The sequence below is a fragment of the Lytechinus variegatus genome, chromosome 13 (assembly GCF_018143015.1).
Source record: "Lytechinus variegatus isolate NC3 chromosome 13, Lvar_3.0, whole genome shotgun sequence".
In the NCBI taxonomy this organism is placed as follows: Eukaryota; Metazoa; Echinodermata; class Echinoidea; order Temnopleuroida; family Toxopneustidae; genus Lytechinus; species Lytechinus variegatus.
The window spans coordinates 15790158-15817583 of NC_054752.1; the positions used below are offsets into that span (position 1 = coordinate 15790158).

Sequence of the window (27426 nt, forward strand, 5' to 3'; positions counted from 1 at the left end):
GTGGAAGCTGTCAAGGGCCCTCTCTGTCATAGTAGATGCCATCAGGTCGAACTCTTCCTCAGCCTTCTGCATAGAAGCCAAGCGATTCTCGTTCCTCCTCGAGTAGTCTACTGCATCATCTTCTTCTGCCAAGCTTGAACTGGGCCCTCCTTAGAAGACTGTGTTCTGTGCACGTCTCCTTCACCAGGATGTACTGGAAGCTATCAAGGGCCCTCTCTGTCATAGTAGCTGCCATCAGGTCGAACTCTTCCTCAGCCTTCTGAATAGAAGCCAAGCGATTTTCGTTCCTCCTCGCCTAGTCTACTGCATCATCTTCTTCTGCCAGGCCTTGAACTGGGCCCTCCTTAGAAGACTGTGTTTTGTGCACGTTTCCTTCACCAGGATGTAGTGGAAGCTGTCAAGGGCCCTCTCTGTCATAGTAGCTGTCATCAGGTCTAACTCTTCCTCAGCCTTCTTCAGAGAAGCCAAACGTTTCTTGTTCCTCCTTGCATTGTCCTTAAAGAAAGAAAGAAAATGTATACCTTCATTTAGAAGTTTCTACCTATAATTTTAGAACACTAATCTTTTATATATCTTATGTTGGCAATATGTATATTTCATGCATAACTGAAATTCTCGATATCTGGAATTTTACATCTCGGAATACAAAAAAAAAATGTTTTAAGTGAAATGTCGCGTAGTTATGTTGTAATGTTTTGCTTTCTATAATATGATTTATTTTATAGATCACGAAAAATGTTAACCTTGTTTTATCAATTGTTTGTTAAAACATCAATAACTTTTAGATTTTGTCTGAAAATCTGTCTCCCTCAACTTACATTCATTGCAAGAACTTTGTTTGCTACCCATACGTCATCAGTTTCTTTGATGATACCACGCTCACTCCACCCTTCTTTGGCAATGTGTGACGTCACTTTGCTCAGAGTCTTGAGTTGTTGCTTCTGCTCCTCGCTTTCGCTGAAGTCGATCTCGAAAGCCATGCCTTCCTTTGCGTGACGTGTGCAGCTCATGGTTGAGATTGGCTGACTAAGGAGAGACATCTCCGATGGCTCGCTATTATCTGCAGCCGGAAGTGGAGATTGGTCTGATATGATCTCGAAAGCCACGCCCCCTCGGCTGAATTTGACGTCTGCTACCTTTGCGATTGGGTCAAAGTTATTTGCAACCTCAAAAGCCACACCCCCAGGGCGTGCCCTGATTTGGGTGATGTGTGCTGAAGTATCATCGTCTGTAGGATGATCTGCAAAGAATACAAAACAAAAGAAAGCAATCATGCTATTAGTACTCTTAAACTTCAACAAAAGTTCCTTAATTTTTAAACCTGTGTATTTCGGCTATAGCACGCCGCTAGCTTGTAACTATACTCTCCCATATGTTTCACAACTTCCGTATCATTTATTACTACAAAAGAGAGTTATCCGTATAATTTGCAATGTTATAATGTCATAATATTATTGACCCCCTATTCTCTGAACATTTATTTTATCTATTTATTACAAATTATTTCAATAGGTTGCCCTTTCAGCAAAAGCTGGTATCAAAAGGGGCCCTAAAAGCCTAAAAACAAAACATGTATATACAAGTGATAAAATACAAGGTATAAACATTATATAAATCATACATATTAGAACACAGAAAGGCATGCAAAAAGGCGAAAACATAAAAACATCTTATTATTCTTCTCTCATTTTGTTTGTAAATTGTGCTTTCCATGTCTTATGTTGTTTTCTGTCTGTTGGCAATTACTTGTTTTATAATATATATATATACGCTATTATTTTTTTAGAACTATTGTTATCCGAGGGGTCCACGATATACAAGCCCAGCTTTTCAGCGGAAATTTCTATTTCCGGAGAAACATTGCTAATTTTGATATCGACATAGCGTAATACGCTATGTCGATATAAAAAATTAACAATGTTTAGTGTTCATTGCAATAAAAAAATGAATACTATTCAATTTTTTTATTGCAATGAATACAAATAATAGTTTCTAAGCTTTGATTTATAGGCATAATTTTATGCATTGTTTTGCATATATTGTTAACTTCATTGATATATATATATATATATATATATATATATATATATTGTATTTTTTGTTGGAAATGAGAAAAACTACAAACTGAAACTTTAAAATGTCTTCTAATAGTGTGACTTCTCTTGACAAATTAAACGACCTACCAATGACGAGGATGTCACAGCTCTTCTTGACCTTTCCTGGTCGGTATGACATGGAGGGTTGCTTTTGCTGAACGGTGTCCTCGTCGTCTTCGAAGTCGGACTCGCTGTCATCAAGAGCACTTCTGGCCAAGAGTCGTTCTTTTAAAAAGCGATATGGAAAATGGTAAGGGGAAACGAAGTGTAAATATGGTTAAAAGCTTAGAATAATATAAATGTACGTATTTATATTCTCATAATAATTTTATTTTTGTATGAATTAATGTTTACGAATGTAATGACATTGAAGAAAACAAATGTTTGCGTTGTTTGAAATAAAATTTCAATGAAAGGAACCGGTAGATCCCCTAATAAAAACAGAAAAAAGGGGAATGCCTTAATAGATGCCTTACAATGCTTAGAGACATGATTTGTGATAAGCGCTATACAAATAATGTTAATTAATTTTATCATTATTAGATTTATATGCATTCTAAGCTATCATAGACAAGTAAGGATTACATAATTGTTATAACCTTCTATAGTCAAAATATGCGTTTTGATCTCAATTTCATCTCAACATAATATTGATATGTTCGTTATGATAATGGAACTATCATAAATCTAATTAAAACTACTATAGTATGAATACAAAATTTCATATTTTACTGGAAACTATGGAGCTGCTTTGATAAACATTTTCAGAAAATATGTTTCTGCATGGGGAAGCAAACTTTGGAGGGAATATTCAAAATTTGAAGCTGTTCGTTTCTATATATTATGAAAATATGAACAAACTCTGACACATGTCTTCTGGAGCATTATTTTCATGAACCGCTTTATCCAACAAGTTGTCAGATGTGACAACTGTTCCTAATTTTGATTGGGTGAGAAGTACTGTTGCTAAAGTAAAGGTTCGATAAAACGGGACTTGTCGGATAAAACGTTCAACAGGTCCCTTCATATCCGCTCCCTTTATTTCTCAAAGTTGAAGATTATTTTTTTATATTATTTTTCTTCAATTTACATCAGAAACGTATCTGTTATGACTCGAAGAAAAGGAGCCACCTTTTTTGTATTCCCACCCCGTCCCTCCAATCAAATATTTTGTGGAAATTGTGTTGACTTACGATATGCCAGGAATTCTTCCGCATTGATCTTTTCGTCTCTGGGATAGGATGTCGAAGGCTGGTCGATATCGGTATAGATATCAGAGAAAATGATTGGTGCCACCTGTTCACGATAATCATTATATAGTGAATTTAGTGACATGATCCACGAATATAGCATTTGATTAAGTTTATATAATGCAGCCGGGCATATTCCTAAATGTCCGAATGCACCCCCCCCCCGTCCCTTGGAAACTTTATCTGATTCAGCAACTGGGTAGTGGGGTAGTGGGGCAATCAGAAAGCATAATGTTCTCTTATTTCCTTTTTATTTTTTGTTCCTTTGTTTCTCTTTCACTCTCTTCCTCTCTCTCTTTCTTTCAATGTATATCTTCATTTCTTCTCTCATAATCTATCTGTTTCCCCGATTCTTCTGCAAACCCATCCTCCTCTGTCGCTTCATTTTTCATCCCTCTTCTGTTTTGTGTGTTTGACATGCCGTCATTTTTTTTTTTGCTGTCACATGATATCCTTCTTATACTGTTTATAATTTTTTTTTATTATTATGAATTATTGATCACTAACATAAAAACAGAAGTTGATTGTAACAAAGTTGTTATTGGATGTTTCATTTATGTTTATCAATCAAATTGTAATGAAAATATAAAATGTCAAACTCGGTCATATCAATATGAATCCTCACCCCTCCCCTGCCTGCAATTAAACGTTTTCTTACTTTATTCCTCCTGCGGAACACCTTTGTTAAAGCCTTCAACAATGATCTCCCATTACCCTTTTGGCGCCGAGTTTGTGAAGTATCTACCACCCAACCCATTGGTAGAGGACATACTTTAGAATTTGTACATCCCATGATAAAGATTTGAAAATTTCGAAGATATGTAAAGAAATATCAGAGAAACCGCTGAATGCAAGTTCACTCGGAGAAAATCATTACAATAATCATTGTGATAATGATTTGGGCGTTCCCAGGGTGACACAAAACGCGTCATTTTGTTTCATGCATGTGACGTCAAAGTGGATGCTCTTTGCGCTTAACATACGGTTTCATAGCGCATGCGTGTCATGCTTAACAAGAATTAATATTGGCAAGCAAACTATTTGGAATTGGCATATTCGAGTCGTCCTCTATTTTTTTCCTTATCTACATGTATACTTCACCAAAAATGTGTATGAGAGCTCTTTTTTAAATGAAATATCAAATATTTCAACTTTGCAGATTTGATATTAAAAGACTGTTCACTTATCGGCCTACCATGGTCACATTTGCTCTACGGCGGCCGTACGGCGAGTCGAAAACAGCCGTTTTATTCATTTTTATTCCAACCACCTATATTTAGCTGGCACAAAAATGTTAAAACGGCTGTTTTTGACACGCCGTACGGCCGCCGTAGAACAAATGTGACCATGGTATTAATCACAATAGATAGGCTAATTGTAATTTCTATTTTGATTTTACATTCTCGATGAAGAATTTTTTGGGGAAAATTGAATATTCATAAATCAAATAATAGAGTGTGAGTGTGTGACATCATCGTCTCATTTGTTTACATAGCCCTTTTTGTTTCGAGATTTTACTTATCAATTTAATTCTAATTTTACTTTTTGTCAAAAAAACAAAATAAAACAAAGTGATCATGGGCAGATAACCAGAAGATACAAAGTAATAATCAGATAACATTGAAAATGAAAGTGATGATGCAATCTTCATGATGCAAATAGCCTTTCACTGTTTTTGGAGAAATTGATGCAGTGGCGGATCCACGCGGGAGGGGCGGTTATGGGGCCCTCTATTTGGTTGCCAAGTAAAAACAAAATAATGACCTACATTTTGGAGTCAACCCCAATACCTTCCATCTGTTCAATTTCTTGATTCCAAAATGACCTTCATTTCGTAGTGGAGCACCCCTTTTTTTTGCCTGTCAAATTTCTCGGTCAAGCCTCCCACCTTGGAAAAGAAAACCAGATACGCCCCTATGATGTGAAAACTATATATATTCTTTTTTCATCCGAATTTTTTTTCAAAGCTTCCCGTTTTCTATTAACCCACCCACCCACCCATTTTTTTTTTTTTTTTGGGGGGGGGGGCGGGTGCTATGGGCATGGTCCACCACCTGTTTGGATTCCATGATTGGCTCTAATAAACATAGTTGCCTATATTTTTGTCCCCTTCATTCTTTCATATTTTTCCATTCATTATTATCTAAATAATTATAAGGTGAAAGTGATGAATGGTGATGAATGGTGAATAATGATAAAACAAACTAAGGTATAGACATAGCAGTTAAACCTGCAAGTTACATTTAATCTATCTGTAAGTTTTCATATAAGCATAGTCACAAGTAAAGAAGCTTCACATTTGAAATAATAATAATTTAAAAAAGCAGAATTAAAGCCAAAATATAGGCCTACTATGATACTACTCCCACCCTCCTGGAATCATTGACACTCGATCTGAATTATCAAAGCAACATAAGGGGAGAAAAAGTGACTAAAATTGTTGAAAGGGAATGGGGTGGGAGAGAAGGGAGATCTTTCAGTAGATATATAAAAAAAAAACATTTCAATAGCGCTGAGCTAGTTAGCGCTAGCCATGGCGCTACCATATCAAAGTTGATTTTTTTTAACGATGCCTCGGAGAGTTCGGGAGGTGGATCCTAAGAGTAAGACTAAGAGTAGAGTCGTAATCTAACAATCATAATTCTGTTTGTATTTCAACCTATTATTCGGTATGTGCTACGTAAAAGCTCAATTATTTCAGAGATGTTATGTATTTTTATTATGATGAGTGTGCTTGATCAGTTGATGATGTGCTTGTGTACGTACAATAACGGGTTTTGTTCAACATCGCAATCAAGATTTCTTCGTTTTTGTTGGGCATACCCACGCATAGACTTTCATGTTAGTGTGTGATTGCCACGCCCATCAATGGGACTTTGTCAGTGTCGCGATCGCTTGTCATGCTTGTGTTGCATCGCGCTAATAATGGCAAGCAATTAATGCATATGGTGGCAAAACTCATGTCCTCAGACTTTTGTGCTTACTAAAAATTACTAGAATTACTATGGCCTTTAGAAATTTGTCACCTCTCTTCTTGTGTGTTTCAGTGTGTGCACTTGTATTTGTTGTCATGCCATGGTAAAAAATGGGAGTGGAATGAAGAAGTCACAAGCTCTGAAAAAAATAAGCGGCAGTGAATGGACTGGTAACTTAACAGGATGTTGCCTTTACTCTAAATTTATAGGCAAAAGTTGTTATGCCCAGTCACCCACATTTTATAATAGATCGATCTGCCACTCGCCATTTGGAGTACCAAGTGAAATTAGTCACAACTTGTTTTTACATAAATTTCGCTTTTGTCTTGTCCTTGCTTGGCTCTGAGCTCTGGAAGGGATATAATGCTATTGTCCTCACTTTATTATTGATTTTTTTTAATATCGAAATTACACTGGAGACAAGAGCTTGTTGCCACTCACACGTATTGCGAGGTTAGTATGCTATACAGAGTAATTTTACAATCCAGTACCATTCCGAGTGGTGTCATTCCAATGTCATAATTGATTATGAGAGCATGGATACTATAAACTGTAGACAGTGTTGGGACAAGGCATCACACACACGATACATTATATCACATGACATCGGATTCTAAACTTTAGCCTGATATATACTAACTTCGCACTACGAACGTGATTTCACAATGGATATTTGAGTAATCGGTTAAACATAAATACATGCAATACTGCCCTCAATTTATTACTATTAATAATACAACTGTTGTATTATTAATAGTGCTCAATAAATTGAGGGCATTATTGCATAAATTCATTTACAGGCGTTAAAGAAAATTACAATGTTACATCTTACCCCACGTTCCAACTAACCCTTATCTCCCCTACTGTGCATTGTATACCACTTATAAACAAACCCACCGAGTACATGTAACTTTTGCTTTCCATACACAGCAGTAGACCATGGCAGAATTATTGCGGATGCTTGTCCGGCTGGGAGAGAAGGCAGGGAACCTGGCCCGCATCATCCGAGCAGAGAAGGCTCTCTTTGAGTTGCTGGTCGAGGAGAAAACTGGAGAAGCCAAGAACAAGAGATTCGTCCAGGATTTCAAGACGCTCGGTGATGTCCTCATTCAAGAGATGATCAGACATGACGTGGGAGAAAAGGTTGGTGTAATGAGGTATCATAAAGGAATTGCATATGCTTTTCACGCTGCATTTCCTTAGGGACCGTAGTTTTATTATTGAGGTCCGTTCGCGTGCAGGAGAACGCTGGACGATTTCAAGAACGGCGTCCGACGACTTGTGGGCGTGGCAATGAACTTGTGGGCGTGGAAATGAATTCATCGGCGGAACGAAGCGGAAGTAGTCTGGTCAGTTAGCGAAATTATGTGGACACGGTGGACAAAAGCGTGATTTTTTCTCCAGACCTTTATTTATGTATAAGAATTAAGAATTGGGTATGCTCCAAAAAATCTGGCTGCAGGAACAGTGAAAAAATGGGTGAAAATGTCAGAATTTATGAGTTCAGATTCGTCTGATATATAGACTATTGCTGGTGCAAAACTCAGTAGCAGTGCATTATTTTGCATTGGATTAGTTCTTGAATTCAGACCCTTTTTGAACAGATCTTCTGTTTGTCCTTGCATCTCAATGCACCAAATATTTAAAGCAGATGCTAAACAAGCCGAAGGGTGACGGTGGAGGGGGTTGAATGTTGGTGTGTATGTACATATTTTGGTCTTGGGGGGAAGATTTGCAAGACACATTTTTTGCATGTGTTGGAAATTGTGTTGCCATGGTAACAGTGTATTATTGCAAAAATGAGGTAAAAATCTTGCAGTTAGAACCACTTCCTCTGTTTTTAAACGATTCTCATGAAATTTGGCACACACTTTGGTCTTGAGGTGAAGATGTCTAAGACACACTTTTGTGTGTCTTTCAGAAATCTTGTTGCCATGGTAACAACATATTATATGGTCAAAATTGAGAAAAAACTTACAATTCAAACTGCTTCATCAGTTTTCAATCAATTTTCATGAAATTTGGCACACACATTGGTATTGAAGTAAAGATCATGTACTAGGCACTTTTTATGTGTGCTTCAGAAACTGTGTTGTCATGGTAACAAAATATCATATGGCAAAATTTAGGTAAAAAAACTTGCAATTTGAACAACTTCATCAGTTTTTGAACCAATTCTCTTGAAATTTGGCTCACACATTGACCTTGGGCTAAAGATGTGCAAGAACCTTTTTTTTGCATTTGTCAGAGAGTGCATTACCAGGGTAGCCACATATGATAGCCAGAAATGTAGGAAAATTTATTGTGGATCAAACTTCTCCCCCTGTTTTTAGTCAGTGCTTATAAAAAATGGAAGAAATATTCATCTTGGGGGAAAGATTCATATTAAATTCTAAATGTCTTCTCTGCATTAAAATGTGGGGGTATTAATCACCTTCATTAATATTTCAGGGTTTGGGGGGAAGGGGCAGGATTAGTCCTTTAAATCTGACATCAAAGAAGGTTAAAGGCAGTGGCCATTAGAAACATAAAAATGATAAACACTCTTAAAAAACGCATCCCCTTAAGGACATATAGGCTGGAGGTACACTGGGTGAATATGAAACCTTCCGCTGAAGCAGCGGAGTTCCAACACTGGCAAGCAATACAAAATGTGTACCCCTTCTACTTTCAACAGCTGATTTTCCAAACCTTAGTTCCACCTCCCCAAGATGTGCACCCCTCCCCATACCACTTTTAGTTCTACTTCCCCATGCTCAAACCAGTCTACACCTTTGTTCCTCAGGGGTCAATGCATTTTTAAAGCTAGATATTACTCTTTTTTTTTGGGGGGGGGGTCTTTGGAAAATGGCCTCATAAAAATTACAGTTAAAGGATTATGACTAGGAACTTAACCCCCCCCCCCGAAAAAATAGGGGGCTGATATACTTTTTAGCAGAAAATGCCCCCCCCCCCTCAAAGGTAAGAAGAGTCCTTTGCACTTCAGACCATTCATTTGAAGATTAATGCATTCTGATTTGATAAAAAAATTGTTTACAGTACCCAATTTTCCATTGTTTATTTATATTCTCCTACTCAGTCTTTTATTCATATTCATATTCCGTTCCTACTCTTTCTTTTTAACTTTCACATCACTCTTAATTTTGAGCTTCACCATGCCATCTCCTGTTTCCTGTCTCTCTCTAAGTATATTTTTTCTGACATATTTTAAAGTGTACCTTTAATCATGCAACTAATTATAGAAATATAAATATATACAAAAATCTACTTGTTTTAGAAATTCACTTGCAATCCACGACTCAGTAACATACCATATCAAAAATATACCTATGTGCACAATAGATTTTAGCCTTATATTTTCTTTCATTTAATTTTTTCAGTATATTTCTGTGACAGCCCCTGCTTCATGCTTCAAATTAAACATTGATTAATTGGACACCGGAAACATTATTTTTTTCAAAGCAGAATGTTTGAGGCTTTAAATTAATATGCTGAAGTGTAAAGGATTCCCCCCCCCTTTTTTTTGGGGGGGGGGTTAAGTTCCTAGTCGTTATAATTTCCTTTTACTCTTTATGTGGCAATTTTCTAAAGCCCCCCCCCCCAATAAAAATGTAAGGGTTTTTTTTTAAGAGTGTTTAAGTTCCTCATGGTCATGGCCTTTAACCTTCTATATTTTTATGTTGTCAGTTTTTAAGGACCTTCTCCGCCCCCCCCCAAAAAAGCCTATAAATATTATTGAAGGTGAGTAATATATATATGACATTATAAAGGGGAATCAAACCCAAATAAACACTTGTTTTTAGAGGAAAAAAATAAAAATCAGACAAGTTTATAGGTCAAAGTTTGAACAATATCGGACAAACCATAACAAAGTTGTGAACATATTAAAGTTATAAACATTGGTAATCACTATACCCATGAAGACTTCAAATTGACCGCATTTGTGATGTCATAGTGATGTAAGAAGGCAAGGACCACTCTTCCATGTACTGGAATAATTAATTAGCTAAAATTTCTTTTTTTTCAAAAGTTTTACTTCAAATTATATTTTTCTTTCATGAGGACATAAAACATACTACCGGGTTTATATTACGGCCCCAATGGAATAGGGATTTAGGAAAAAACCAAAAATCCTGATAACTAAGTACTAGTCTTATGGGAACGTTGTCCTTGCGGCCTCACCCCTTGTCATAATTTACTTACCCAGTTGCAAATTTGAATTCTACATATACAAATAGCCTTAGGGATCTTAATTTTATAGCAGCCATAGCTTTATTTTGCTTGTCCGATTTCTTTAAAACTTTGACCATTCTTATTTTTCTCCTTTTCCATGCACACAACATTATGACCAATTAGGCTTGATTCCCTTTTAATACTGAATGTGAATCTTTACCCAACATGAATATTTGTGTCAACTTTTATGAGCACAGGCTGAAAACTGAGAAGTAGACTGATCCACAATGAGTTTTCCCCATATTTCTGGCTAAATGTGGTTACCAAGGCAATGCACTCTCTGACAAAGGTTTACCTCAAGGCCAATGTGTGAGCCATATAATTATTTCACGAGAATTGGTTCAAAACAACAACAACAAAAAACTGATGAAAAAAGTAGTTCAAATTGCAAGATTTTTACCTAAATTTTGCCATATAATATATGTTGTTCCCATGGCAACACGATTTTGGAAACACACACAAAAAGTGCCTCGTACATCTTTACTTCAATACCAATGTGTGTGCCAAATTTCATGAAAATTGATTGAAAACTGATGAAACAGTTTGAATTGTAAGGTTTTTTTCCCCAATTTTCACCAGATAATATGTTGTTGCCATGGCAACAAGATTTCTAAAAGACACACAAATATAAGTCTTGGACACCTTCACCTCAAGATCAATGTGTGTGCCAAATCTCATGAGAATTGGATGAAAACAGAGGAAGTAGTTCCAACTGCAAGATTTTTACCTTATTTTTGCAATGGTACACTGTTACCATGGCAACACAATTTCCAACACATGCAAAAAATGTGTCTTGCAAATCTTTCCCCCAAGACCAAAATATGTACATACACACCAACATTCAACCCCCTCCACCGTCACCCTTCGGCTTGTTTAGCATCTGCTTTAAATATTTGGTGCATTGAGATGCAAGGACAAACAGAAGATCTATTAAAAAAGGGTCTGAATTCAAGAACTAATCCAATGCAAAATAATGCACTGCTATTGAGTTTTGCACCAGCGCTAGTCTATATATCAGACAAATCTGAACTCATAAATTCTGACATTTTCACCCATTTTTTCACTGTTCCTGCAGCCAGATTTTTTGGAGCATACCCCATTCTTAATTCTTATACATAAATACAGGTCTGGAGAAAAAATCATGCTTTTGTCCACCGTGTCCACAAGTAGGGCATTTTTGACGCTAACAGACCAGACTAAATGGCGATCGGCGGACAGCAGGAGAACGGTACCCAGTCTCATCCGGGCGTCAGCGATGTGTGAATCGGCGGAACGAAGCGGAATAGGACTAGTCACAGCGCACGCGCAAAACTGGTGCACCGAGAAGAATGCTCGCGGCCGGCGCGGCACGAGTACAAGTGCGCTTTCTTAATTTAATCTAGAATTAAATTATCAGTTGAGGCTTACCACCGTTATCAATCCCCTTCCCTTATTCCTTTTCTCGTGCATGATATGTGTGACACTTGACTGAGGCTCGTATTTTGTTTTGGATTCGAGTACTATGGAGGCGAGGTGTGTGTTCATAGTTCAAACATCCAACCTCCATGGTTCAAACAAGCTGTGCCGCGTCGGACGTGAATGAATATGTATTGTTTTGGTTGGTTGATTGGTAGTATTTTTTGGAGGGGGTGGGGTCATTAGATTTTTTCTCCCATTGTCCGGATTGTGATATGAAATGATTTTGGTAAAATTGTTTTCTGCATTTCATGAATTATTGTATGCCTTTCCTCAATTATTAATTTGACATGAATTCATATTAATGGTCTATATTTATTGTACTGCAATTAATCGTCTTTAAGTTAATTCCATGGTATGAATTGAACCTAAGATGAAAATACGAATTGACCGGCGACGATAAGAGGCTTATTTTGTCTTACATGTAGAAATCATAACCTTTTATTTACATCGCCAGAATGTTATCCAACGATCGAGACTCGGGGAACGGAGCTACAAGCAAAGTTTTCCTCGTGATGTTAAAAAAAATATTCCTTGATAGCAAACATTTCTAGTACTTCCAGCGAGAATTTCCACCCACCCCCCCCCCCTTTCTCCCTCTCTTTAATACATCTTCAGCTAGTTGGAGTACGGCTGGGGTGTGTATATCCATCTATATATAATTCCACACTCCGTCATGAAAAAGAGAATCAATCATAGTAGGTTTGTGTCGAATGAAACAAAACAAAAATCAACATTTCGGACTAATCAGCCAGACCATAAGCATAGCAAACATTTCAATAAAATATTAAATCATATCCAAGAAATGAAACAAAAGTGACAAAGCGTCACTCAATTATGACAGAGCAGCCGGGGGGAAACCCATTCCGCTGTGTCCGAAATACGTCTTAAAGTCTGTCATAGAATTCAAATGAATCTAAAACTTTGAAATAATATTCACAGGCGACAAAAGTAAACCCGAGTGATCACAATGAGGGGGGGGGGTACGTGAAATCGAGTATCAACGAGAAATTGATCATGACCCCTGCGAGTGTGCTCCACATGCAATACTAGTATTTATTACACGTATAGTGTTTTCTCTACCGCGTGTATCGTGTGTGTATGCCTCTGGTATGGCATCAAGCATGCAAAGCTGTGTATACGCGCTCTATAAATAGAAAATATGAATACTAATTAGGTGAAATCGTATGCGCGTATATGCAATGCATACAGAATTAAGTGCACAGACTAGACGTACGTAGATGGAGAGGTTTGATTTTAGTGCCCATGCATGATTTGGGCATGGCCTGCATGAATTCGCCCTAAATTCAATCATGTATTCTATTATTTTGTTACCCTCGTACACTGCATCCCTAGTTTTGCAATGACCAAGACGTGCCATTTCATTAAATAAGACCTTTGTTATATTCGCCCTTTATTCGCTTCTTAACATTCATTGAACTCGCTAAATGAAAGTTTTATTACCCCTACAAACTGACACTTATTTGTGCATTCTGCTCGTGCTCGGCGCTCGCATTATTTATTTATTTGAACCTATTATTATTTTTGGGAAGGGGAGTTACTCAATGACATGTTCCTTATTTAAAGGCGCTTAACATCTCAAATTTTCATAAAGACATAAAAAAATCGCCTTGGAGGCTTCCTACTTGATCAATAATTTTCTTAGACTTCCTTTACTCTATACACATTTTGCCTCTTAAATTATGTCAAATGTTTGCACAGTATTCATGTTTGCCTTTTTGCATGTGAATAAAAATGATTTTGAATTGATATTCCATTAATCAGGAATGTTGCACAAACAGTCCATCTACATCGTCACTCCTATTTTGCATATACTTGGAAAATATGCCAAATGGTTCAGTTGTAATTTTAACAGATGTAAAATTGAAATTAAGGGCAACCCCGCTATATAGTATAATGCTAATATTATCGCTGATATATTCAATGCTTAAAATGAAACGTAATTTTCTGCGATACTGCCTTATTTAGGCCCTATCTTTATTTGTATGCTTGTTATTGATTTTAATTTATTTTCGATTTTTGTGAGATCTCATTTCATACCATTATCATTGTTGCCATTATTACACCATCCATAATTGGTCTTCACTAAGACCCTACGATGGATCATAAGGCCCGTCGACGAAGGATCGTTGGTCTGAAGGCCCGATCGACGAAGGATCAGATTGGCATTGATAAAGTAAGCATGATGTATCCGATTGGGGGCTGGGATGACATTTGTAGAATTCACGTACGTTTTAGGGGGCAAGATGGCATATAAAGGGCAAAATCTAGGAGCTTGGAGCGCGCGATCATGAACATCATCTATTAGTTTATGATAAATGATTCACGATCGACGGTAAATTATAAGGGGGGGGGTATGATAACGCAGGCCTTCTTCCGTCCCCATGAGATCGAAGGGTCGCTAGTCGCAAAAGTATGGGGTCGTACTGCTATAAAAGGGATGGTCCGGGCTGAAAGTATGGATATCTTTATAAATAGATTAAAATTCACTGAGCAAAATGCCGAAAATTTAATCAAAATCGGATAACAATTAACAAAGTTATTGAATTTTAAAGTTAGCACATTTTGTAAAAACAGTCGTCATGAATGTTCATTAGGTGGGCTGATGATGTCCCATCTCCACTTGTTCTTTTGTATTTTATTATATGAAATTAGGTTTATTCATTTTTTCCCTCAGAACTAGAAAATTGGATAGACAACTGATTCAGTGCATTAGATATTTATTGCTGCAATTTATTTAATTATAAGGGAGACATATTCACACAAGTATGACATAATGAAAAAACATATGATTTTATGTAACAACATAAGAAAATGGAAAGTGAAGATGTGACATCATCAGCCCACCTAATGAGTATTCACGAGGACTGTTTTCACAAACTATTGCTGAAATATAAACCTATATAACTTATTTGTTATCCGAGTTTGATGAAATTTTCAGCATTTTGCTCAGTGAATTCTACTCTATGTATTGCGATAAAAATATGTTCAACTAGGACCATCCTTTTAAACTATATTTATATTTCCCCAATAAGACATCTCAAAAGGTCTTAAGTTTTTTTTTATCATCTTAATCGAGGTATTTATTCACAATAACATGTAAATAATATATACAAACATTTTTTTTCTAAATCACTTCAATTCAATAATGCAATAATTTTTTGAATATCACTTTTTTTCAAAATTCCGAACTTGCTTTTTTTTTTTTACATAAACTTTCTAAATAAATGATAGTAATAGCTTGAATTAAATCCATAAAGAATTCGCATCATATCTTTTTCAGTTGAACATGCTTTTTATATAATTTCGAAAAAAATTTCAATTATAAATGCAAGGTCGAAGCGTGAGCTCTTTTTGGATACTTTATTTATTCAGACCTGAAACTTTGAAACAACGCAATTGGCCGTAAATTCTCATTCACATACTTTAATAAAGACATAATGAAGAGGATAACTTGGCCATTGATGTGAGCAAGAAGAATAATAGGGACGCACCAGTAGATATCGAGGGGGGGGGGGGTAGAAGTTTTTTTTAAAAAAAAAAAACTTGTTATATGAGCAAAAAAAATCTTGACTCACCATCAGAGTAAAAGAAAAAAAATGGTCCACTGACAAATCATCTGAAAGTGGCAAAAACAAATTGTCGCAACGGAAAGAAATTTACTCAAAGAAATTTACTGCAGTCGATGATATGTTCACTCTAAATTACAGGGATTTAAAATAAGTCCAGATGGACTGTAGTTAGGGACCAATCGATTTCTGGATTTAGTTTTAATCCTAAAGACTTAAATTTAAATCTCAAATGATTTAAATCTAAATCTTTCGAGATTTAAAATGAATCTTTAAGGATTCAAACTAAATCCAGAATTCGATTGGTCCCTAACTACAGTCCATGTGGACCTATTTTAAATCCCTGTAATTTAGAGTGTTCATCATTGTTTTTTATTGTTTGAATTACACAATATTTATTTTAAAACCGGTTTGACAATAAGGACCAACCATATAGTATTAAGAATGCTAACTCCACATCTTCAGAGAGGAATTGTTTCAGTTGACAATGAGAAAAAAAAATTCATATTTCATACAATGATGTACAAAAATAGTGAGTGGATGACGTCATCAGTCTTCTCATTTGCATATCGACCAAGATAACTGTTTTGTAAAATTAAGTGAAACTATAAAATACCACAACTTTCTTTTCACATCCGATTTCGATTAAATTTTCCGTGCTATGCTTGTTTAAATTTTCTCTTTTTATTCATATCAACTTTTGTTGTGATGGACTTGTCCTTTAGATAAAGATCGCTTTTCTTTTTCGTCTCCCGAAAAAATCCCTTAAAAATGACAAGCTCAACATACATGTAGGGAGAAGGGAGGTGCAACGTCCTCCGTCCCAAGTGAACGCAGTTTTGCACCCGAATGGGAGTATAATTTTTCCTTCAAAATTACGGGGTGTGCCCCCTCCCCTCCCCAGGGGGGGGGGCACTTCCATTCACGAGTGGATACCATGCGCGACCATGGGGTTTCGAAAAGCACCCTAAACACGTAATTTCCATATTCTAAAAATGCACCCCTTAACAAGTATTGTCGTGTGAAACCCTACCCTTAACAAGTATTGGTAACAAAACGATACTCCTTGCAAATATTCCCTGAAATGAACCCCTAAACAAGTACAGGAATGTTTTATTGTTACGGGTCCTGATCGGGTCGTCGGCTTTATCTTATTTGGTTTACGACCTCACCTACACATCGCGCAAATCGGACTAAACACGAAGTGTTGGGGCAAAAAGGACATCCTTTATAAAACATTTTAATTTTGTTTTATCATCCCCGCGAATTCAACCCTAAACACGTAATTTTCCTAGCGAAATAGATACCTTTTTTTCATTATATTTGCTTTTGACACCCTTATCACGTTACGTATGTAACGTGCCCTATCGTGAAAAGGACATCCTTTTTACGTGCTTTTTTGGTCGCGCATGGTATCTACTCATCAATAATTTAAATGGCCCCCGCGGGCGCCCCGGGCCCCCTCTCCCCTTCCTTTGATCCGTTCCTGCATGCAATGGAATTTGTCATCTTGGGCAAAAAGATGTAGAAATAGTAAAAAGTGCCCTTGCGAAGGCCTATCCGATGATTTTCATGATAAGCCATCATGTTGTTTCTTGTTGTTTCTTACCTTAGAATGTCCAGTTTTTGTGGAATCTGTGCCTGGTCAGTCCCCATCGTCGAACCAGGGACATCCCTGGTCTCATGTCCCCGGTTATAAAGACAAAACGTTAATGATCCATCGTAGGGCCTGAGTTCAAGCCAAGTAGAGTTCTGGTATATTACTTTAAAAGTATGCTTTGCGGAGGTCACTACCATTGGATAGTGGACAACATCCGCTAGAAAAAAAATCATGGACAAGGCTTAGCTGTTTATCGCTGGTAGGCTGAAAATATTTAGATTTAGAAGAATAGAATAAAATTCAGAGCAAAATGCTGAAAATTTCATTAGAATCGGATAACAAATAACTAAGTTATGAACTTCAAAGATTTGCATCCCCCGGTATTCTGGTGAACAGTTCAAGGCATGTCTTCATGAATATACATTGGGTGGGCTGGTGTCACGTAATTTCCTTTTTCTTATATACGTCATTACACGAAATCATAATTGTTAATTTTTCACAAATATGTAAATGATGTGTCTCAATTATGAAATACGTTGCAGCATTGAGCTAGCTCTATGGTTGCAGCATGAAAAACCTAATGTGCACAATCAGTTTTCAGTCCAATTGTTTAAGTCCTTGGTAGAAAACTTTGAATTTATAAACCTAATTTTCATATAATTAAATACAAAAGAACAAGACAGAGGAGATAAGGCATCATCAGCCCACCTAATGAATATTCATGAAGACGAGCCTAGAGCTTTTTCATCAGAATAATGCAAATCTTTAATGATAACTTATTTTTTTATCTGATTTTGATCAAATTTTCAGCATTTTGCTATTTGAATTTTATTCTTTTTAGTGATACATCAACGTCTCCAGCCCGAAGCATCCCTTTAATCACGACGGCCTATAAACTGCAAATAGCGGACGTCATTTGCAAAATTGAGGGATCGTGGCATTTGGTTTATTCTCCCTTACACCTCGGTCACATTTGCTCCACGGCGGCCCTTTACGCCATTTTTATTCATACCACATGTGTAGCTATTCCAAAATAATGTGACCGAGGTATTAATCGTAATAATGGCAAAATAATGTGAGGTACTAGTAAATAATGCAGTCGGATGATTACAAATGAAATTATTCTGGTTGTGAAAAAAATATGTATATGATTATAAATTAAGTAATGTAATAAACGGATTGCTAATGAGATTGGCCCGCTTTATACTCCACCTTCACCCTTTCAATCCATCTCCCATACACCGCTCCCCTTCATCTCTTTCTACCTCTTAAACGACACCCCCCCCCCCCCCCCCCTCTTCGTCTTCTATGCGTGTTGCACTTTTTCCTCTCACCATACTAGGCCTTATCTATGCGCCCTTGTTCAAAGTTCAAAATGATGTCAATCGGAGTTCATCTTCAACTCCAGTTATCTGGATTGCATAGATCTATTAAAAATAGGTCCATGCCCAAACTTATTGAACAAGATTTGAGTGCACTAACTTATTGAGCGAGATATTAGATTTACTAAATGATAGCAATGCAAGCTATCATCGATTTCGGTACTTATTTTCTGACAGGAAAATCAAGTGAATAAAAGTGTTATTGCAATTATCGGTTCGTGAATTATCGGTGGAAATTTGAATCCTGATTTGAATGCTGCGGTATTTTTATTCTTCTTCATATTAAAAACATAAGTTAAATGGTCAATATTTTGACCGGGTATATTAAATTATAACAAGAACAATATTATCTATTCATATCGTGTGACCAGATACAAATTCAACAAAGACAAAATGAAGGGGGGGGGCAAACTTATAAAGCTCAACACCGAGAGAAAGGGAGGGAGGAAAAGGACACAACATGATAGTAGAGCTCAAAATAGATCTGTTAAAGTAAGAAATATGGGCCTGTTAAAATCAATCAAGAGTTATGTACGTATCAAATTTGTAACATACCCAATATTTATTGAGTCTACCCGGGTCTTTATCACATTCTCCCACATTCTGAGGCTAATACCGAGCATGGTACATTCATTCTAAATTTAACTAAAAATACGAGTGCCGAGTCACTGCCGACCAGATGAGATTCACTCAACACACACATGCACATTACAAAAGAGTGGGTCGACATTCGTTTTAATAGGAGAGCATCGAAGTTCGTACATCGTGACCCGCCTCATAGTTCGCCATTCACATAATCATGATCTTCACTACACGGAATTAAATAGTAAGTGAATTGTTACTAATTGTAACGCTCAATTGTAGCGCTGCAATCTTCCCATTTTAAAGAAGCTCCAAAGAGCGTGTGTCATTGCAGAATCTAGGGACGAATCGTGTCCCGCTGATCTGCCATAGCGTAGCACATGCAGTACAGTGCATTGCAGCGGCCGGCGCGGCGGGAAGAAGCGGAACGGATTCGTTCTCCTGCACTCCGACGAATTAGGCTCCTCCCCCTTTTCAACTCTGCCAAGGGGGTTGGGCTAAAATCGTCCACCGTTCCGACGCAAGATCCTGCACGCGGATTTAAGAGAACGCCATCGATAATAAAACTACGGTCCCTAAACCTCATACTATCCTTATTTAAACCCTGTCTTTCTTAACCCCATACTATTTGCTTAGCCGGGGTTAATGCCTTAACCCCGGACTATCACACAGCTCATGAGTATTGATGATTTTTACCAGACAGAGCGTGATTAATTTGTGATTTCGACTTCTATGATTGGCTAATTTCCTTAGCCAAGTTTTGTTTCACGCTGCATCTCTTAGCACCACAATAAGCCGGCTAACCCTGCTTTTTTGCAGGGCCAGATAGTACCGTATTATTTACCCTGCTAGCTTACTTAGCTAAATCGTAGTGCGAAAACGAAGTGGGTTAAGGAAAATAAGTGCAGTGTGAAAAGCATTACAGTGTCCCTAATTCACATGCATGTAGATGGTGTTGGATCTGTGGTCTGAAACTACATATGTATGATGGTTTAATGCAGATTTCATGAATTGATTATGCTTAATTCAGCTTTTATAGTGAGGAGTCCATTATTGATGCAATAATTCATGTTTGTTACGAAGTGTACAGTATGGACTCACTGTGTATTAAACGTAAAACAGACAGTAGGCTTCTCAATAAAAAAATGTATTATTTTTATTAAGTAACAAACACAAATTTATCCTGTACAATAGAGTGCATTCATTATTTGACTCTTTCTGATCTATATTAACTGTAGGTATGTGGTCATCAATGTATGGAATCTGTATATATCATGATCTAAGACCACAGAATAAATCCACCACTGTGGTCCTGACAATGTGAATAAATATAAGAAAATTTTCTTGTTTGTCCTGTGACATCACTTTGCATCTAATCCCTTTTTTTATTTTGGGAGGGCAAGTAATGTGCCCTAAAAACATGCTTTTATTTTTAACAGTACCCTGGAATAGAACCCTCCACTACTGAAAATGTATGAAATATCTAAAAATGAGTTGTCAGCTTTCAAACATTAAAAATTTCAAAGAAAACAAAACCTGAATGTAAGAAATTTGGAGTTAAGCATGTAAGTCAGTTTGGTTGGATGCAATCTAACATCGAAATCGTTGAGAATTGTATACAAATTCAGCCCCGTGAAAGTATGATATATTGAGTCAGGTTTGTGAATCAATTATTTGATTAGCTAAAACCTGTGTTTTAAAATATGAAAAAGGAAGATTTTATCACCATAATACTTTTTTTCAGTTCCCTGATATGAGAGACCACATATTTGGAGAAGAGAGCAACATGTTTACCAACACTGCCGGTGAGAGCGTCGAGGTCTCCATCCAACCAACTCCTGAGGAGACCAAACTTCTGCTTACCAAAGTCCTTGATGAGAACCAAAAAGCTGCAGCTCTGCTAGCAGAGGCCTTGCACGCGACCCTTGACACCAAGCTGGATTCTGCGTTACTAGATTTGAACTTTGACCTAGATGTTGAAAAGATGGGAATTTGGATTGATCCCATAGGTAAAGTTTTAGTTCTCTATACATGATTGTAAGGTCTTAAAATGAATTTTGAGTGTTCTGAATATCAATCCTAAACTCAATTTTGAATTAGTTTCAAATTTGCTGTTGTCTTCACTGGTCTGGGTTTGTTTTCTTTGCAACTTATTTTGTAGGCCTAATAATTTGTTGTAGTTGAAATACAAGTTTCCTATTGAATTTGCCATCAATCACAAACCATTTTAGAATAAGATTCAAAGTTGCTATTGATAGCTGATCTTTGGCCCTTAACACAAAGCTTAGCAATGATCGTAGAACATTTTTCTACGGTCGATTACATTGGCAAACACAAAAATCAAGCGTACGATTAATCCCTAACCTTTGTGTTAGGGGCCCCAGGATTTTGATGGACACAAATCAATCTATCGATTTCAATCAATTTATTAAAAACATGAGTCGCAGCCAAATGGCTGAATTTGTCGTGTATACGAAGTAAAAACAATAAAAGGCTCATTACATATTTCAAACATTATAGAGCAGTAACCTTTGTAAAAACTGACATGAGAAATATGTGTATCTACTATCTAGGCAAGAATACTTAGGCAATGAAAATTTATGTACATGTACATTTGTAAGATAATAAGGAGAAGGTAAATTAAGAATAATAAAAACAAAATAAGTACGTTGTAAAAGATCATTAAAAATATATGGATATTAAATAAAAGAGTTGATTTCCTCATTCAAGAAAAAACTTGATATTGCAAGTAAGCTGGTATTGCTTTCAAATGAGCAATGGGTTTATTGATTGGGCATGTCTTTATTCAGGAGATCTATGATATATGGTATGGGGCTATTGCGAAATCGATTTGTCTTACATTTGTATTGCTGATATCTAGAAGTATGTCGGAGATTGATGGTTAGGTTTTTTTGAGGAGGTAACCAGGTACTGAATGTTGGATGTTTGGTTAAAGCTAGTTAATTGTATGAAACCACTTTTACATTGTAACCAGATAGCACATCAGAGTATATAAAGGGTATCGAGGATGCGGAGCCAGAGAATGGTGTGTATCACTGTGGCCTTCAGTGTGCGGTAATCTTGATAGGTGCCTTTCACCGTGAGACGGGATCACCAGTTTTGGGGGTTGTCAACCAGCCTTTTGCCAGACAGGACACAGAAACAAAGAGGTAAATGTGATTTCTTTTGGATGTTGGGGTTTATATTCATTGGGTGATTTCAAGTTCAGTGTTGACCTTTTGGTGTTGGTGTTGGGTCAATTTTTACACGATTATAACACCAAACATAAAATGAGGATGGTCCCGAAAAGTCACTCACTAGTTGTTGAGATGTCAATAATGTGATCTGGATCAGTTTTACAAGCTCTGAATAAGTTTTGGAGCTAGTGAAAGCAACCGAAATTTCAACACTAACACCAACACCAAGGCCAACACCGAACTTGAAATCACCCATTGCGGGTGTGTTTAATGTTGGTGATCAAATAAACAAGCTAGGATTAGATCATGTGGAATGAGGAAAAAAAAACAGCTGTAAACCTGTTAGTAACTTACCCAATGTTTTTGTTGATTTTGGGACAGAAAGCATTTATTGTCATCTGTCATAAAATCTACTTCAATAACATGATATTGAGGCAGTCCAATTAGGATCTTCATGTCACATTCATAACATTGACCCGTACCCACCCCTTCCATTTTGCCTGATTCATTGCATCAAGCATACTCAACGGTACCATGCAACACTGCTTCTCAACTCGATCGTGCTGTTGGCATTCATCCGAACCGTCGTATCAGTCCGATTTTGAGATTTTTGCAGAAAATACAAGTTGTATTCTAAACATACTTCAATTTCGGGGGAGCAATTGATTTAAGTTCCAGAGATATGTGGGGTTTTTCACAGCGATACCAAACAAACTGAACATTGATAAAATGTGCAAATCTCATGGGAAACGTGTACTGTAGCAAAGCAAACATGAGCTGTGCGCACTTACTATGCAAATGCGCGGTCAGTCAAACCGTTGTATCAGCACTGCATTGACTTTGCACGTGAAAAAGCGTTTTGACTGATCGTGCACATTGAAATCGCAGCCAGGATTGTTGTATCCCCTATGGTGTTTTTGTACAGGAAAAATCTAAGCTGCTCAGACAGAAATTACAAGCATGTAAATCTATTGCGATATTTTGTCTGATCTTTGGATTTGTGTTAAAATTAATGAAAATATGAAACTGTTGTAAGGTTGGGAACAAAGTGTGAAAATTATAGTAAACTTTGAAGTTGATTTCTTTAACATGGGTTTGACCTGTCGTACGTGTGACACAACTGTTCAGCCCAGGGGGGGGGCACTTACATTGACAATTGGATACCAAGCGCGACCAAAAAAACACGTAAAAAGGATGTCTTTTTCAAGATAGGGCATAATTAGGGTGTCAAAAACGCTAAAATATTGAAAAAAATGTGTTTGGGGTCAAATTTGCGAGGTACAAAAATAAAGACTAAAATGTTTTATAAAGGATGTACTTTTTGCCCCAACAGTCAACACTATGTGGCGATTTGCGCTAGTCGTGGGAGGTGGGGCCATACTAAGCCCAATGATGTAGGTAGAGGTACATGTAAAACCAATGTCCGTGACATAACAATTAAAATATAGCTGTACTTGATTACTTGTTTAGGGGTTCAATTCAGAGAATACCTGTAAAGGGTATCGTTTTGTTTCCAATACTTGTTAAGGGTAGGGTTTCACACGCCAATACTTGTTAAGGGGTGCATTTTCAGAATATGGAAAATACTTGTTTAGGGTCCTTTTCAAGACCCGATGGTCGTGCATGGTATCTACTCGTCAATGGAAGTGCCACCCCCCCCCCCCCCGCCCCGGGCTGTTCGGATGACCACCGATGCTTTTATGTCTCTTTTGATCCCCCTTCTCATCAAACTGCTTACCCCCAAAAAATTGACAAGATATGCACTGAGGAAGGAGGGTACGTGTATTATGGGGGATTGTCCCAGGTATGAAGTGAATTCGGCAACCCCCGTACAATAGTCCAAATGTGGAAAAGGTTGGACTACAGGCTAACTGAACACTTCTTGTTAATCTGTTCTTTAAAAGTTGTTTTTAGCATTACAGTAGGACACCGAAAATCCCCCAGGAGATAACCATTAGTCGTCTATGCTGGAAGTATGAGCGTGTTGCAACTGAGACATTGTATTTTAAAAAACTGCTTTTTATTACCTTAAAAAATTTAAGATTTGACAAAAGTTCCACACAGTGGTCTATCTACATGTAGATGTTGGTTCTTTACTTTTGTTATGTTTATAACTGATGGATTCTGTGGTTAAAAGCTATGAAGTGTATGTAGCGTTAGAGATAACAAGCATTATGATTTGATTTCCGCTGTAACCGTCCCCTTTCAGTTGGACAGGCCAAACGTTCTGGGGTGTAAGCCATGAGGACATCCACTGCAACTCAATCACCTCCTCCCAGGTCAGCTTAAACACCCCTACAACTCACAGTGGACTTTCCTTTGTCATGAGCCCAAGTGAAGATGCCCAAACAAAGGACGCTCTATCTTCCCTCGGAAGAGTCCACTTTGCCAGTGGGGCAGGGTACAAAATCCTATGTGTGATCGAGGGACACGTTGATGCCTATATTCTCACCAAAGGAAGCACTTTCAAATGGGACACGTGCGGACCTCAAGCCATCTTAAGATCCTTCGGAGGAGGCATCGTCAACTTCCGAAGGTGGAAGTCGTTGAGCAATGATGCTGAGAACAGGAATTTTCTAGCTAGTGCCGGTTTGGAGTATCACCAACCAGATTCGGAGGTAAGGGACTCGTTGGGTGAGAAGTGGAGCAACTCCGGAGGTATAATTGCCTACAGGAATGCAGATGTGCTGGAGAAGATCCATGGTGCCTTGCAGATATGAAGCCTTCAGAAGAGATTAGGGCCTCATCTCACAAACAGTTGTGATTCTATCATTCATTCATGCAACTATGGAAAGCCAGTGTCACTGTCACAAAATATTTTTCTTCAAAATATCCTGTAATTAGGACAAACAATTTTGCACACATCGCTGCTCTTTACTATTAAAGAGTGATGATAGATCCAATTGATTGCAATTATGGAAAGCCAGGGATGTCCTTATCTGGAATGAATGTCAATTGAAAGAGATCACTTCATATGGCAAACACTTATCCTTTGGTTATCACTATTAAAAAAATATTAATCTCATTTTAGGAGTCTGTGATTCTGCCTTCTCTGAATGTGACAAACACATTTGCAGTTAACCTATCTTGACCAATGGCAAGCATACTCATGTTTATAAAGGAATAATGTGTACACCTCTTTGATTTTGGCTTTCCATAGTTGACAGTGAGTAGATGTGTCAGTAATTCATGACATATATGTCTTGCCTCACTTGAAATTTTGCAAAAGTGCATTGCACTCATAGTCTTTCTATAGAGCACAATAGGGTCCTGTGACACAAAGCATTGCACTGATCTTAGAACTGATTTTTTACATTTGATTGTACATGTTAGTGCAATTAATCATACCATTTTCTCCTATAATCAATCACTAAGTTTTGTGCTATAGAACATAGGTATCAATAAAGCAGGCTTGCCAAGTGACTTCATTTTCTCATTGAAACTTGCCTCTTTATGGAAGAGAAATGTAATTCTTAACCTTAAAAATCCTATTTATATATTTTCATGAAAATCTGTCTCCAATTTGAATGGGAAATAGAAATGTTCCCATCATATTCTTTCTAAAAAAAAAAAAAAACAGATACGTACACTAGCAAACTTAAGCGAATGCATGCCCTTGATGGCTGTTCAAATACTTAGCTGATCCCTTGCTTTCAAATTGATTCCAAAGAGATTATAACCTTAGGAATTTCATACATCTTAGTATTTTAGTGTGCTCAATAGAATTTTCCAAATTATATTTTGGTTTTGATATTCCATTTTAACTCTAGATGCATTCCAAAGTGCTAGTACATGTATGTGTATGTAGAATTTTTAATCAACTCATTTTATTTATTTTGTCACCTCAGTTTCTTATTATTTTTGCAGTATTAGATACAGTACATGCATGGTGCGATTTGGCTGTTGTACCCATTATGAAATGTCATGATTTAATTTATCTTATCTTTGTCATGAATGATCAGAAAACTTGTAAAAATGAAAGTCATCTATTCATGCAGTCCAATTCAAGAAAACCACATGTTATTGGACTCCAGCTAAGGCAATACATTGAAAAAATTAAGATGAAAAAGAAACAACTGTCATTGCATTGTAAAAAATATATTTATAAGATAATGAAGAAGGTTAAGATACCATTGATACCATTGTAATTGAAATTAAATATCTGTTTTTATTGTGATGCACTTGTAGAGTCTTGAGGGTTGAGGTTACCCCTATAGAGTATAGGGGAAAAAAATTACATTAATAAAAAGTTAAACTCAAATAAATAGAACGATAAGCCTGTTCTCGGTTGCAATTTAATAAAAACTGCACACGAGCAGTAAAAGGTCATTTGAGATAAACCATGAAGGTGGTTTTCAGATTCACTGACATGCAATGGAGGCATTTGTGATTTGATGATAATACAAGTACAGTGTATTCCTTTTAAATTATTCTTTTCAATAACAATGTCCTCATAATCACTGGTATTTGACAGTAGCCCAAACACTAGTCAAATGTGCCAAAAAGAGACAAACAAATTGATTTCCTAATGTACTATTCTAGTCACCTGGTCTATACAACGCCTTTCATTCATAAAATTTGAATGCTTTGCCAGGAAATCTTATGCAACAACCCTATTCATTCACACTTCAACACACCTTGCTTTGAAATTTATACCTCAAGTGCTGCTTAGAATTCAAGGAGTTGATTCCTAGCAACTAGAATATTTAGAATTCAAAGTGAAGAAGAGTCGTGATTGAGTTTTGAGTTTTCAATTTATATTTCAGGCCATCTTCAGAATTGAAATCGTAGACTCTATTTATTTATGGTTTTCTTCATCACTACTGTATAAGTGGTAATAATTGATTTTAGTGTATTTAATATTTCTTTCTTTTTTTTGAGAAATATAATAGGAATAGTATTCCCTGGGTATATATTACAGTATAAATTGTATGTCATTATCATATAAGAACAACGGCTGTTTGCTATTCACCATCACCTTTCGATTTTTATCCTGCTGAAATCAGTTTTAATAGTATTCATATTAAAAAATCATGGTTACTTTGAGAATAATTGTTAGAAATTTA

At 36.8% G+C, this 27426-nt stretch overlaps 2 protein-coding genes across 2 annotated transcripts; one reads left to right on the top strand and one right to left on the bottom strand.

Moving 5' to 3' along the window:
• Nucleotides 1-300: 300 nt before the first annotated feature.
• On the bottom strand, nt 301-2340 carry LOC121426669. Its single transcript, XM_041623040.1, has 3 exons — nt 2184-2340; nt 819-1228; nt 301-495 (listed from the first exon to the last, which is right to left on the bottom strand). Exons 1-3 carry the CDS (start codon nt 2233-2235, stop codon nt 301-303), a joined length of 657 nt encoding a protein of 218 aa, XP_041478974.1. The 5' UTR covers nt 2236-2340.
• Nucleotides 2341-7260: 4920 nt separating this feature from the next.
• On the top strand, nt 7261-26855 carry LOC121426670 (inositol polyphosphate 1-phosphatase-like). The gene is made up of 5 exons (XM_041623041.1): nt 7261-7417; nt 7450-7478; nt 20908-21172; nt 22159-22333; nt 24570-26855. The coding sequence occupies exons 1-5, from the start codon at nt 7261-7263 to the stop codon at nt 25078-25080; spliced, it is 1137 nt and encodes a 378-aa protein (XP_041478975.1). The 3' UTR covers nt 25081-26855.
• The last annotated feature ends 571 nt before the right edge of the window (nt 26856-27426 follow it).

Excerpts from the sequence above, each read along its gene's own strand:
- LOC121426670 (XM_041623041.1), top strand. The coding sequence starts at position 7,261 with ATGGCAGAATTATTGCGGATGCTTGTCCGGCTGGGAGAGAAGGCAGGG. Across the intron at positions 7,418-7,449 it reads CCAGGATTTCAAGACGCTCG|GACGTGGGAGAAAAGGTTGG; the intron begins GTGATGTCCTCA and ends ATGATCAGACAT. Across the intron at positions 21,173-22,158 it reads AATTTGGATTGATCCCATAG|ATAGCACATCAGAGTATATA; the intron begins GTAAAGTTTTAG and ends CATTGTAACCAG.
- LOC121426669 (XM_041623040.1), bottom strand. The coding sequence starts at position 2,235 with ATGTCATACCGACCAGGAAAGGTCAAGAAGAGCTGTGACATCCTCGTC. Across the intron at positions 1,229-2,183 it reads CTGTGACATCCTCGTCATTG|ACGATGATACTTCAGCACAC; the intron begins GTAGGTCGTTTA and ends ATCATCCTACAG. Across the intron at positions 496-818 it reads ACAAAGTTCTTGCAATGAAT|GACAATGCAAGGAGGAACAA; the intron begins GTAAGTTGAGGG and ends TCTTTCTTTAAG.